General features: G+C 48.0%; 1 protein-coding gene across 9 annotated transcripts in view; it reads left to right on the forward strand.

Annotated features, from left to right (window-relative positions):
- Positions 1–15,000, forward strand: part of LOC115119788 (transcription factor COE3-like) — a 114,776-nt gene that overhangs the window by 22,128 nt on the left and 77,648 nt on the right. For 7 of the 9 annotated variants that reach the window (XM_065022947.1, XM_065022956.1, XM_065022952.1 and 4 more), the window contains exon 3: positions 14,838–14,971. In XM_065022947.1, the coding sequence (XP_064879019.1) occupies positions 14,838–14,971 (134 nt within the window). The remainder of the gene's footprint in view (positions 1–14,837; positions 14,972–15,000) is intronic. The other 2 variants (XM_065022949.1, XM_065022953.1) reach the window with 1 other exon arrangement.

Raw genomic sequence — 15,000 nt, forward strand, 5'->3', positions numbered from 1 at the left:
TGAGCTGGGAGGCCTGGTAGGTTGTGGGTAGTCAACACCAGACACAGTGGGGAGGTGGGGAGGTGAGCTGGGAGGCCTGGTAGGTTGTGGGTAGTCAACACCAGACACAGTGGGGAGTGGGGAGGTGAGCTGGGAGGCCTGGTAGGTTGTGGGTAGTCAACACCAGACACAGTGGGGAGGTGGGGAGGTGAGCTGGGAGGCCTGGTAGGTTGTGGGTAGTCAACACCAGACACAGTGGGGAGGTGGGGAGGTGAGCTGGGAGGCCTGGTAGGTTGTGGGTAGTCAACACCAGACACAGTGGGGAGGTGAGCTGGGAGGCCTGGTAGGTTGTGGGTAGTCAACACCAGACACAGTGGTGAGGTGGGGAGGTGAGCTGGGAGGCCTGGTAGGTTGTGGGTAGACAACACCAGACACAGGGGGACGTGGGGAGGTGAGCCGGGAGGCCTGGTAGGTTGTGGGTAGTCAGCACCAGACACAGGGGGACGTGGGGACGTGGGGAGGTGAGCTGGGAGGCCTGTTAGGTTGTGGGTAGTCAACACCAGACACAGTGTTGAGGTGGGGAGGTGAGCTGGGAGGCCTGGTAGGTTGTGGGTAGTCAACACCAGACACAGTGGTGAGGTGGGGAGGTGAGCTGGGAGGCCTGGTAGGTTGTGGGTAGTCAACACCAGACACAGTGGGGAGGTGGGGAGGTGAGCTGGGAGGCCTGGTAGGTTGTGGGTAGTCAGCACCAGACACAGTGGGGAGGTGGGGAGGTGAGCTGGGAGGCCTGGTAGGTTGTGGGTAGTCAGCACTAGACACAGGGGGACGTGGGGAGGTGAGCTGGGAGGCCTGGTAGGTTGTGGGTAGTCAGCACCAGACACAGGGGGACGTGGGGACGTGGGGAGGTGAGCTGGGAGGCCTGTTAGTTTGTGGGTAGTCAACACCAGACACAGTGTTGAGGTGGGGAGGTGAGCTGGGAGGCCTGGTAGGTTGTGGGTAGTCAACACCAGACACAGTGGTGAGGTGGGGAGGTGAGCTGGGAGGCCTGGTAGGTTGTGGGTAGTCAACATCAGACACAGTGGTGAGGTGGGGAGGTGAGGTGGGAGGCCTGGTAGGTTGTAGGTAGTCAACACCAGACACAGTGGTGAGGTGGGGAGGTGAGCTGGGAGGCCTGGTAGGTTGTAGGTAGTCAACACCAGACACAGTGGTGAGGTGAGCTGGGAGGCCTGGTAGGTTGTGGGTAGTCAACATCAGACACAGTGGTGAGGTGGGGAGGTGAGGTGGGAGGCCTGGTAGGTTGTAGGTAGTCAACACCAGACACAGTGGTGAGGTGAGCTGGGAGGCCTGGTAGGTTGTAGGTAGTCAACACCAGACACAGTGGTGAGGTGAGCTGGGAGGCCTGGTAGGTTGTGGGTAGTCAACATCAGACACTGTGGTGAGGTGGGGAGGTGAGGTGGGAGGCCTGGTAGGTTGTGGGTAGTCAACACCAGACACAGTGGTGAGGTGGGGAGGTGAGCCGGGAGGCCTGGTAGGTTGTGGGTAGTCAACACCAGACACAGTGGGGAGGTGGGGAGGTGAGCTTGGAGGCCTGGTAGGTTGTAGGTAGTGGGTAGTCAGTACCAAATATTTCTCTCCGCTCTCTCTCTTCCTCTCTTGGCTCCTTTTTGACTGTCCACTTGAAGCACAACAAAGCCAGAGATTCGTTGGAGTGTGACAGTTGATGTTGAGATAAGACACATGCAGGCGCCGGACTGCTTCCAGAAGACCTGGCATTAGGAGAAAAATCAGAAGAGAGCTGGCAAGCAGGGAGGAAGTGATGTGTTAGTCGTTAGCTAGTCGTTAGCTAGTCGTTAGCTAGTCGTTAGCTAGTCGTTAGCTAGATGTTAGCTAGTCGTTAGCTAGACGTTAGCTAGTCGTTAGATAGTCGATAGCTAGCCGTTAGCTAGTCGTTAGATAGTCGTTAGCTAGTCGTTAGATAGTCGTTAGCTAGTCGTTAGCTAGTCGTTAGATAGTCGTTAGCTAGTCGTTAGCTAGTCGTTAGCTAGACGTTAGCTAGTCGTTAGCTAGACGTTAGCTAGTCGTTAGATAGTCGTTAGCTAGTCGTTAGCTAGTCGTTAGCTAGACGTTAGCTAGTCGTTAGCTAGACGTTAGCTAGTCGTTAGATAGTCGTTAGCTAGTCGTTAGCTAGTCGTTAGATAGTCGTTAGATATACGTTAGCTAGTCGTTAGATAGTCGTTAGATATACGTTAACTAGTCGTTAGCTAGTCGTTAGATATACGTTGGCTAGTCGTTAGCTAGTCGTTGGCTAGTCGTTAGCTAGTCGTTAGCTAGTCGTTAGCTAGTCGTTAGATAGTCATTAGCTAGTCGTTAGATATACGTTAGCTAGTCGTTAGCTAGTCGTTAGCTAGTCGTTAGCTAGTCGTTAGCTAGACGTTAGCTAGTCGTTAGTTAGTCGTTAGATAGTCGTTAGTTAGTCGTTAGCTAGTGAACAATACAATAAATTATCCCACAACTGACATACAAATGTAGAGGAAAACATTTGATGAATATTGTTTAATATATTATATACTAAATATAGGTCCTTTATGATTTTTAAATAATATTTACAAAATTTAAAAAACAATCCGACTAATTAGAATAAGTTGTACCTAGCCTGGTATTCCTGTATGTTGGGTGAACTTGGCTCTGAACAGCCTACCTAGCCTGGTATTCCTGTATGTTGGGGGAACTTGGCTCCAGAACAGCCTACCTAGCCTGGTATTCCTGTATGTTGGGTGAACTTGGCATCAGAACAGCCTACCTAGCCTGGTATTCCTGTATGTTGGATGAACTTGGCATCAGAACAGCCTACCTAGCCTGGTATTCCTGTATGTTGGGTGGACTTGGCATCAGAACAGCCTACCTAGCCTGGTATCCCTGTATGTTGGGTGAACTTGGCTCCAGAACAGCCTACCTAGCCTGGTACTCCTGTATGTTGGGTGAACTTGGATTCAGAACATCCTTCACCAGACTGGTATCCCTGTATGTTGGGTGGACTTGGATTCAGAACATCCTTCACCAGACTGGTCCTGTTCCAGCCCGTCCGTCTCTCTCTCGCTGGCTGACTGCGTGCGTCTGCTCTCTCCAATTTCCATCATCTGCTTGAGGGCATTGTGCACGTATATCATTAGATGGCTAACGCTGTCTGTGTAATTTGGTTCGCCATGCTCCCCATTGAACACATGTCCCCCCCTTCTATATGTGCATTGAAAATGTATGCTAATCACGGGCAGAATGGAGGTGGCTCATGCACGGCTCGGTTTAGAGCAACCCCGGCCCCCCCAGCCTCGGCCCCCGTCTCTCCCGTCTCCACGCTAGGCACCAACGGGGGAAGCATTGCGAAATTTGAGTCGGTGTGTGTGTGTGTGTGGCTGTCTGAAGCCCCAGCTGCCAGCCAGCCCCTCCTGTGCCTCTGCTCTGCCCGGTCCACCCCCCACCCCCTCCCCATCCCCACCCAGCCTCTTCTCCCTGACCCCCAACCTGCCTCCCTTCAGCCCCCCAACAACCCCCCACCACAACCCACCCTTCCTTCCTTCTGTCTGTCCGTCCCTCCCTCCCTCCCTCCCTCCCTCCCTCCCTCCCTCCCTCCCTCCCTCCCTCCCTCTCACCTACAGACAGTACATTTGTTTACTGTAATTTTTGGTGAATTATTTGCTATAATTGGCTTCGCTGATGAATGTCAGTCCCTTTGAGGAGTCTTGTCTGTCTTTAGAGAGTTGATGCTTTTTCAAACGCTCCTGCCTGCAATTAAGAAAAGCAAATGTCAATCGCAAGCCTCAGAAATGAAAATTTGTATGAACTTATTAGCATGGAGTCAACAGTGCCAGTTAAGGGCAGCCCTCCCTCCCTCCCTCCCCCCTCCGCCCTCCCTCCCTCCCTCCCTCCCTCTCTCTCTCTCTCTCTCTCTCTCTCTCTCTCTCTGCCTCCCCTCCCTCCCTCCCTCCCCCTCCGCCCTCCCTCCCTCCCTCCCTCTCTCTCTCTCTCTCTCTCTCTCTCTCTCTCTGCCTCCCTCCCTCCCGCCCTCCCGTGGCGGTGTGTGTGTGTGTGTGCTGTGGGCTCATGGCCCCTCTGCTACACAGGGAGATGCTCATGGAATGAGCAAATACAACCTCGGCTGGTCCAACATTAAAGCAAACAAAGACTGGGGCCTTGTCTGGAGTGTAGAACACAACAATACCTAATGGTGATTAACCTGGCTGGCTGACAGAGAGCTAGCTGAGGGGAAGAGAGGGGGAAATCAATGCATGATGGCGATGATTATATCGTCTCATTATTGATCATATGTACGCCTTATAATTATAACCCATTATTATTTTATCAGTATTTTATAATTTATATTTTTATTAATAACAGATATATAAAAATTTTAAAAATCACATATTTGTTTTTAACATACATTAGTTTTTGTGCTGTTTTTATATAAACTGAATTGCAATGATAGAAACATTGGTGTTACTGTGGTAGCTATTATAAACTCAGACATCTTAGCTATAACAACGATGTTACAGTCGTACAGGATGATAGCTGGTATAAACTCAGACATCTTAGCTATAACAACGATGTTACAGTGGTACAGGATGATAGCGGGTATAAACTCAGACATCTTAGCTATAACAACGATGTTACAGTGGTACAGGATGATAGCGGGTATAAACTCAGACATCTTAGCTATAACAACGATGTTACAGTGGTACAGGATGAAAGCTATTATAAACTCAGACATCTTAGCTATAACAACGATGTTACAGTGGTACAGGATGAAAGCTATTATAAACTCAGACATCTTAGCTATAACAACGATGTTACAGTGGTACAGGATGATAGCTGGTATAAACTCAGACATCTTAGCTATAACAACGATGTTACAGTCGTACAGGATGATAGCTGGTATAAACTCAGACATCTTAGCTATAACAACGATGTTACAGTGGTACAGGATGAAAGCGGGTATAAACGCAGACATCTTAGCTATAACAACGATGTTACAGTGGTACAGGATGATAGCTGGTATAAACTCAGACACCTTAGGTACAACTACCCCAATTACACTAAAAGGTACTACAGATTACAAAACATCCGTTTGTGAATTATTGACAAGGCTTTGTGGCTTTACAGTTCCAAGCACCTTTCCATTGTCTCTCCTTCTACACCCGGTCAACAACAATAAGAGAGATGGACAGATTTAAATAAATAAAACAACATTTAAAATGAAGGAGCAGTTGATGTAGAGGGTGGAGGAGTGAGAGTGGGGGAGGAAATCCATTACTGTTAGTCACCTCCCTCCCACTGACCATTTAGCAACAGGAAATAGAGCAGGAGAACTGAGGAGCGCTAATAAACAGACAAAGTGTACATCTTTAGGTATCTAGTCTCTTTGTAGCAGAATCTGCATTCCAGAATGCTCATCGAAGCAGGGCCCAGAGGAAGTCTGGGTGTAGAAGAAGGTGTGATAAAAGAGAGAGAGAACTCTGTCCCTGACTGTTTGCCTCAGTGATGGCTACTGGTGGTCCGGAGCTTGCTAGCACTTCTGATATTTTTTAAATATTAACTACCAGTCAAAAGTTTTAGAACACCTACTCATTCAAGGTTTTTTAAAATGTATTTTTATTTATTTTTTAAACTATTTTCTACAGTGTAGAATAATAGTGAAGACATCAAAACTATGAAATAACACATATGGAATCATGTAGTAACCAAAAAAGTGTAAAACAAATCAAAACAGTTTATATAATCGAAATTATTCAAATAGCCACCCTTTGCCTCGATGACAGCTTTGCAAACTCTTGGCATTCTCTCAACCAGCTTTATTAGGTAGTCACCTGGAATGCATTTCAATTAACAGGTGTGCCTTCTTAAAAGTTAATTTGTGTAATTTCTTTCCTTCTTAATGTGCTTGGAGTTACCCTGGATTGTAAACTGTCATGTTCAAAACATGTTGATACAACAGTAGCTAAGATGGGGAGAAGTCTGTCCATAATAAAGCGCTGCTCTGCCTTCTAACAACACTATCAACAAGGCAGGTCCTACAGGCCCTAGTTTCTACCTTCTTAACAACACTATCACCAAGGCAGGTCCTACAGGCCCTAGTTTCTATCTTCTTAACAACACTATCAACAAGGCAGGTCCTACAGGCCCTAGTTTCTACCTTCTTAACAGCACTATCAACAAGGCAGGTCCTACAGGCCCTAGTTTCTACCTTCTTAACAACTCTATCAACCAGGCAGGTCCTACAGGCGCTAGTTTCTACCTTCTTAACAACTCTATCAACCAGGCAGGTCCTACAGGCTCTAGTTTTGTGGCACCTTGACTACTCTTCAGTCGTGTGGTCAGGTGCCGCAAAAAATGACTTAGGAAAATTGCAATTGGCTCAGAACAGGGCAGCACGGCTGGCCCTTGGTTTTACACAGAAAGCTAATATTAATAATATGCATGTCAATCTATCCTGGCTGAAAGTGGAAGAGATTGACTTCATCACTACTTGTATTTGTGAGAGGTATTGACAGGTTGAATGCACCGAGCTGTCTGTTTGAACTACTGGCTCACAGCAGAGACAACCATCATTACCCCACAATAAATGCCACCAGAGGTCTCTTCACAGTCCCCAAATCCAGAACAGACTATGGGAGGTGCACAGTACTACATAGAGCCATGACTACATGGAACTCTATTCCACATCAAGTAACTGATGCAGCAGTACAATTAGATTTTTTTTAAAAACTGACAAAAAAACACCTTATGGAACAGCGGGGACTGTGAAGCACCACACACACACACACACACACACACACACACACACACACACACACACACACACACACACACACACACACACACACACACACACACACACACACACACACACACACACACACACACGATAGCATACGCACTACACACATATGTACACATGGATTTTGTACTGTATATATCTGGTGGAGTAGGGGCCTGAGGGCACACGGTCTGTGAATGTATTGTAATGTTTTTTAAATGGTATAAACTGCCTTAATTTTGCTGGACCCCAGGAAGAGTAGCTGTTGCCTTGGCAGGAACTAATGGGGATCCATAATAAACACCAGGAAGAGTAGCTGCTGTCTTGGCAGGAACTAATGGGGATCCATAATAAACCCCAGGAAGAGTAGCTGCTGTCTTGGCAGGAACTAATGGGGATCCATAATAAACCCCAGGAAGAGTAGCTGCTGTCTTGGCAGGAACTAATGGGGATCCATAATAAACCCCAGGAAGAGTAGCTGCTGTCTTGGCAGGAACTAATGGGGATCCATAATAAACCCCAGGAAGAGTAGCTGCTGTCTTGGCAGGAACTAATGGGGATCCATAATAAACACCAGGAAGAGTAGCCTGCAGATGCTAAACGTGGTTATAACGTGACAATAACATGCTGACCGAAATGTCATGACCACCACAGCCCTAGTAACAGACATATTATCCCTGACCACCACAGCCTCAGTAACAGACATATTATCCCTGACCACCACAGCCCTAGTAACAGCCCCTAGTAACAGACATATTATCCCTGACCACCACAGCCCTAGTAACAGACATATTATCCCTGACTACCACAGCCCTAGTAACAGCCCCTAGTAACAGACATATTATCCCTGACCACCACAGCCCTAGTAACAGACATATTATCCCTGACCACCACAGCCCTAGTAACAGCCCTAGTAACAGACATATTATCCCTGACCACCACAGCCCTAGTAACAGCCCTAGTAACAGACATATTATCCCTGACCACCACAGCCCTAGTAACAGACATATTATCCCTGACTACCACAGCCCTAGTAACAGCCCCTAGTAACAGACATATTATCCCTGACCACCACAGCCCTAGTAACAGCCCCTAGTAACAGACATATTATCCCTGACCACCACAGCCCTAGTAACAGCCCTAGTAACAGACATATTATCCCTGACCACCACAGCCCTAGTAACAGACATATTATCCCTGACCACCACAGCCCTAGTAACAGACATATTATCCCTGACCACCACAGCCCTAGTAACAGCCCCTAGTAACAGACATATTATCCCTGACCACCACAGCCCTAGTAACAGCCCCTAGTAACAGACATATTATCCCTGACCACCACAGCCCTAGTAACAGCCCCTAGTAACAGACATATTATCCCTGACCGCCACAGCCCTAGTAACAGACATATTATCCCTGACCACCACAGCCCTAGTAACAGCCCTAGTAACAGACATATTATCCCTGACCACCACAGCCCTAGTAACAGACATATTATCCCTGACCACCACAGCCCTAGTAACAGCCCCTATCAACAGACATATTATCCCTGACCGCCACAGCCCTAGTAACAGCCCCTAGTAACAGACATATTATCCCTGACCACCACAGCCCTAGTAACAGACATATTATCCCTGACCACCACAGCCCTAGTAACAGACATATTATCCCTGACCACCACAGCCCTAGTAACAGCCCCTAGTAACAGACATATTATCCCTGACCACCACAGCCTCAGTAACAGACATATTATCCCTGACCACCACAGCCCTAGTAACAGCCCCTAGTAACAGACATATTATCCCTGACCACCACAGCCCTAGTAACAGACATATTATCCCTGACCACCACAGCCCTAGTAACAGCCCCTAGTAACAGACATATTATCCCTGACCACCACAGCCCTAGTAACAGCCCTAGTAACAGACATATTATCTCTGACCACCACAGCCCTAGTAACAGCCCCTAGTAACAGACATATTATCTCTGACCACCACAGCCCTAGTAACAGCCCCTAGTAACAGACATATTATCCCTGACCACCACAGCCCTAGTAACAGACATATTATCCCTGACCACCACAGCCCTAGTAACAGCCCCTATCAACAGACATATTATCCCTGACCGCCACAGCCCTAGTAACAGCCCCTAGTAACAGACATATTATCCCTGACCACCACAGCCCTAGTAACAGACATATTATCCCTGACCACCTAGTAACAGCCCTAGTAACAGACATATTATCCCTGACCACCACAGCCCTAGTAACAGCCCCTAGTAACAGACATATTATCCCTGACCACCACAGCCCTCAGTAACAGACATATTATCCCTGACCACCACAGCCCTAACAGTAACAGCCCTAGTAACAGACATATTATCCCTGACCACCACAGCCCTAGTAACAGACATATTATCCCTGACCACCACAGCCCTAGTAACAGCCCCCTAGTAACAGACATATTATCCCTGACCACCACAGCCCTAGTAACAGCCCTAGTAACAGACATATTATCCCTGACCACCACAGCCCTAGTAACAGCCCTAGTAACAGACATATTATCCCTGACCACCACAGCCCCTAGTAACAGACATATTATCCCTGACCACCACAGCCCTAGTAACAGCCCTAGTAACAGACATATTATCCCTGACCACCACAGCCCTAGTAACAGACATATTATCCCTGACCACCACAGCCCTAGTAACAGCCCTAGTAACAGACATATTATCCCTGACCACCACAGCCTCAGTAACAGACATATTATCCCTGACCACCACAGCCCTAGTAACAGCCCCTAGTAACAGACATATTATCCCTGACCACCACAGCCCTAGTAACAGACATATTATCCCTGACCACCACAGCCCTAGTAACAGCCCTAGTAACAGACATATTATCCCTGACCACCACAGCCCTAGTAACAGACATAACAGACATAGCCCTAGTTATCCCTGACCACCACAGCCCTAGTAACAGCCCTAGTAACAGACATATTATCCCTGACCACCACAGCCCTAGTAACAGACATATTATCCCTGACCACCACAGCCTCAGTAACAGACATATTATCCCTGACCACCACAGCCCTAGTAACAGCCCCTAGTAACAGACATATTATCCCTGACCACCACAGCCCTAGTAACAGACATATTATCCCTGACCACCACAGCCCTAGTAACAGCCCTAGTAACAGACATATTATCCCTGACCACCACAGCCCTATCAACAGACATATTATCCCTGACCACCACAGCCCTAGTAACAGCCCTAGTAACAGACATATTATCCCTGACCACCACAGCCCTAGTAACAGACATATTATCCCTGACCACCACAGCCCTAGTAACAGACATATTATCCCTGACCACCACAGCCCTAGTAACAGCCCCTAGTAACAGACATATTATCCCTGACCACCACAGCCCTAGTAACAGCCCCTAGTAACAGACATATTATCCCTGACCACCACAGCCCTAGTAACAGCCCCTAGTAACAGACATATTATCCCTGACCACCACAGCCCTAGTAACAGACATATTATCCCTGACCACCACAGCCCTAGTAACAGCCCTAGTAACAGACATATTATCCCTGACCACCACAGCCCTAGTAACAGACATATTATCCCTGACCACCACAGCCCTAGTAACAGCCCCTATCAACAGACATATTATCCCTGACCACCACAGCCCTAGTAACAGCCCCTAGTAACAGACATATTATCCCTGACCAGCCCTAGTAACAGCCCTAGTAACAGACATATTATCCCTGACCACCACAGCCCTAGTAACAGACATATTATCCCTGACCACCACAGCCCTAGTAACAGCCCCTAGTAACAGACATATTATCCCTGACCACCACAGCCTCAGTAACAGACATATTATCCCTGACCACCACAGCCCTAGTAACAGCCCCTAGTAACAGACATATTATCCCTGACCACCACAGCCCTAGTAACAGACATATTATCCCTGACCACCACAGCCCTAGTAACAGCCCCTAGTAACAGACATATTATCCCTGACCACCACAGCCCTAGTAACAGCCCTAGTAACAGACATATTATCTCTGACCACCACAGCCCTAGTAACAGCCCCTAGTAACAGACATATTATCTCTGACCACCACAGCCCTAGTAACAGCCCCTAGTAACAGACATATTATCCCTGACCACCACAGCCCTAGTAACAGACATATTATCCCTGACCACCACAGCCCTAGTAACTGCCCTAGTAACAGACATATTATCCCTGACCACCACAGCCTCAGTAACAGACATATTATCCCTGACCACCACAGCCCTAGTAACAGCCCCTAGTAACAGACATATTATCCCTGACCACCACAGCCCTAGTAACAGACATATTATCCCTGACCACCACAGCCCTAGTAACAGCCCTAGTAACAGACATATTATCCCTGACCACCACAGCCCTATCAACAGACATATTATCCCTGACCACCACAGCCCTAGTAACAGACATATTATCCCTGACCACCACAGCCCTAGTAACAGCCCCTAGTAACAGACATATTATCCCTGACCACCACAGCCCTAGTAACAGACATATTATCCCTGACCACCACAGCCCTATATTAACACCACAGCCCCCTAGTAACAGACATATTATCCCTGACCACCACAGCCCTAGTAACAGACATATTATCCCTGACCACCACAGCCCTAGTAACAGCCCTAGCAACAGACATATTATCCCTGACCACCACAGCCTCAGTAACAGACATATTATCCCTGACCACCACAGCCCTAGTAACAGCCCCTAGTAACAGACATATTATCCCTGACCACCACAGCCCTAGTAACAGCCCCTAGTAACAGACATATTATCCCTGACCACCACAGCCCTAGTAACAACCCCGAGTAACAGACATATTATCCCTGACCGCCACAGCCCTAGTAACAGCCCCGAGTAACAGACATATTATCCCTGACCACCACAGCCCTAGTAACAGACATATTATCCCTGACCACCACAGCCCTAGTAACAGCCCCTAGTAACAGACATATTATCCCTGACCAACACAGCCCTAGTAACAGCCCCTATCAACAGACATATTATCCCTGACCACCACAGCCCCTAGTAACAGACATATTATCCCTGACCAACACAGCCCTAGTAACAGGCCCTATCAACAGACATATTATCCCTGACCACCACAGCCCCTAGTAACAGACATATTATCCCTGACCAACACAGCCCTAGTAACAGCCCCTATCAACAGACATATTATCCCTGACCGCCACAGCCCTAGTAACAGACATATTATCCCTGACCACCACAGCCCTAGTAACAGACATATTATCCCTGACCACCACAGCCCTAGTAACAGCCCCGAGTAACAGACATATTATCCCTGACCACCACAGCCTCAGTAACAGAGATATTATCCCTGACCACCACAGCCCTAGTAACAGACATATTATCCCTGACTACCACAGCCCCTAGTAACAGACATATTATCCCTGACTACCACAGCCCTAGTAACAGACATATTATCCCTGACTACCACAGCCCTAGTAACAGACATATTATCCCTGACTACCACAGCCCTAGTAACAGCCCTAGTAACAGACATATTATCCCTGACCACCACAGCCCTAGTAACAGCCCTAGTAACAGACATATTATCCCTGACTACCACAGCCCTAGTAACAGCCCTAGTAACAGACATATTATCTCTGACCACCACAGCCCTAGTAACAGACATATTATCCCTGACTACCACAGCCCTAGTAACAGACATATTATCCCTGACTACCACAGCCCTAGTAACAGCCCCTAGTAACAGACATATTATCCCTGACCACCACAGCCCTAGTAACAGCCCCTAGTAACAGACATATTATCCCTGACCACCACAGCCCTAGTAACAGACATATTATCTCTGACCACCACAGCCCTAGTAACAGCCCCTAGTAACAGACATATTATCCCTGACCACCACAGCCCTAGTAACAGACATATTATCCCTGACCACCACAGCCCTAGTAACAGACATATTATCCCTGACTACCACAGCCCTAGTAACAGCCCTAGTAACAGCCCCTAGTAACAGACATATTATCCCTGACCACCACAGCCCTAGTAACAGACATATTATCCCTGACCACCACAGCCCTAGTAACAGACATATTATCCCTGACCACCACAGCCCTAGTAACAGACATATTATCCCTGACCACCACAGCCCTAGTAACAGACATATTATCCCTGACTACCACAGCCCTAGTAACAGCCCTAGTAACAGCCCCTAGTAACAGACATATTATCCCTGACTACCACAGCCCTAGTAACAGACATATTATCCCTGACCACCACAGCCCTAGTAACAGACATATTATCCCTGACTACCACAGCCCTAGTAACAGCCCTAGTAACAGCCCCTAGTAACAGACATATTATCCCTGACTACCACAGCCCTAGTAACAGCCCCTAGTAACAGCCCCTAGTAACAGACATATTATCCCTGACTACCACAGCCCTAGTAACAGCCCCTAGTAACAGCCCCTAGTAACAGACATATTATCCCTGACTACCACAGCCCTAGTAACAGCCCCTAGTAACAGACATATTATCCCTGACTACCACAGCCCTAGTAACAGCCCTAGTAACAGCCCCTAGTAACAGACATATTATCCCTGACTACCACAGCCCTAGTAACAGCCCCTAGTAACAGCCCCTAGTAACAGACATATTATCCCTGACTACCACAGCCCCTAGTAACAGCCCTAGTAACAGCCCCTAGTAACAGACATATTATCCCTGACTACCACAGCCCTAGTAACAGCCCCTAGTAACAGACATATTATCCCTGACTACCACAGCCCTAGTAACAGCCCCTAGTAACAGACATATTATCCCTGACTACCACAGCCCTAGTAACAGCCCTAGTAACAGCCCCTAGTAACAGACATATTATCCCTGACTACCACAGCCCTAGTAACAGCCCTAGTAACAGCCCCTAGTAACAGACATATTATCCCTGACTACCACAGCCCTAGTAACAGCCCCTAGTAACAGCCCCTAGTAACAGACTGGATTTCTGTAGCTAGAACAAACCAATCGTTTTTGTCTGCCTTTTTGCCTTGTAAAACCAGTCAATGAGTTTTGTCTTTTTTACCTTTATTTAACTAGGCAAGTCTTATTTTCAATGGCGGCCTAGGAACAGTGGGTTAACTGGTCTAGGAACAGTGGGTTAACTGGTCTAGGAACAGTGGGTTAACTGGTCTAGGAACAGTGGGTTAACTGGTCTAGGAACAGTGGGTTAACTGCCTTGTTCAGGGGCAGAACGACCTTGTCAGCTCGGGGATTTGAACTTGCAACCTTCCGGTTACTAGTCCTACACTCTAACCACTAGGCTACCTGCCGTCCCTACACTCTAACCTCTAGAATACCTGCCGGCCCTACACTCTAACCACTAGGCTACCTGCCGTCCCTACACTCTAACCACTAGGCTACCTGCCGTCCCTACACTCTAACCACTAGGCTACCTGCCGTCCCTACACTCTAACCACTAGGCTACCCTGCCGTCCCTACACTCTAACCACTAGGCTACCCTGCCGTCCCTACACTCTAACCACTAGGCTACCTGCCGTCCCTACACTCTAACCACTAGGCTACCTGCCGTCCCTACACTCTAACCACTAGGCTACCTGCCGTCCCTACACTCTAACCACTAGGCTACCTGCCGTCCCTACACTCTAACCACTAGGATACCTGCCGGCCCTACACTCTAACCACTAGGCTACCTGCCGTCCCTACACTCTAACCACTAGGATACCTGCCGTCCCTACACTCTAACCACTAGGCTACCTGCCGTCCCTACACTCTAACCACTAGGCTACCTGCCGTCCCTACACTCTAACCACTAGGCTACCACATGAGTAACGCTGCTCGGTCTGACGTAGGGAATCTGGCTCTTCAGTGCCCGGTGTTCTGTTTTAATATTCAGGCTAGTTGGTTAGTTAGTCTAGCAGATGGGAAGGTCCTAAATTCTCTCTGTTGTTCTGTGTGTTACAAGCAGCTACCCCCTGCATCAAAGCCATCAGCCCCAGTGAAGGATGGACCACGGGAGGAGCCACGGTCATTATCATTGGAGATAACTTCTTTGACGGTCTCCAAGTCGTGTTCGGGACCATGCTTGTGTGGAGTGAGGTAAGAAGCCTTTGAAATGGGTCTTTATT

This window comes from Oncorhynchus nerka, linkage group LG10 (assembly GCF_034236695.1).
Source record: "Oncorhynchus nerka isolate Pitt River linkage group LG10, Oner_Uvic_2.0, whole genome shotgun sequence".
Taxonomy (NCBI): domain Eukaryota; kingdom Metazoa; phylum Chordata; class Actinopteri; order Salmoniformes; family Salmonidae; genus Oncorhynchus; species Oncorhynchus nerka.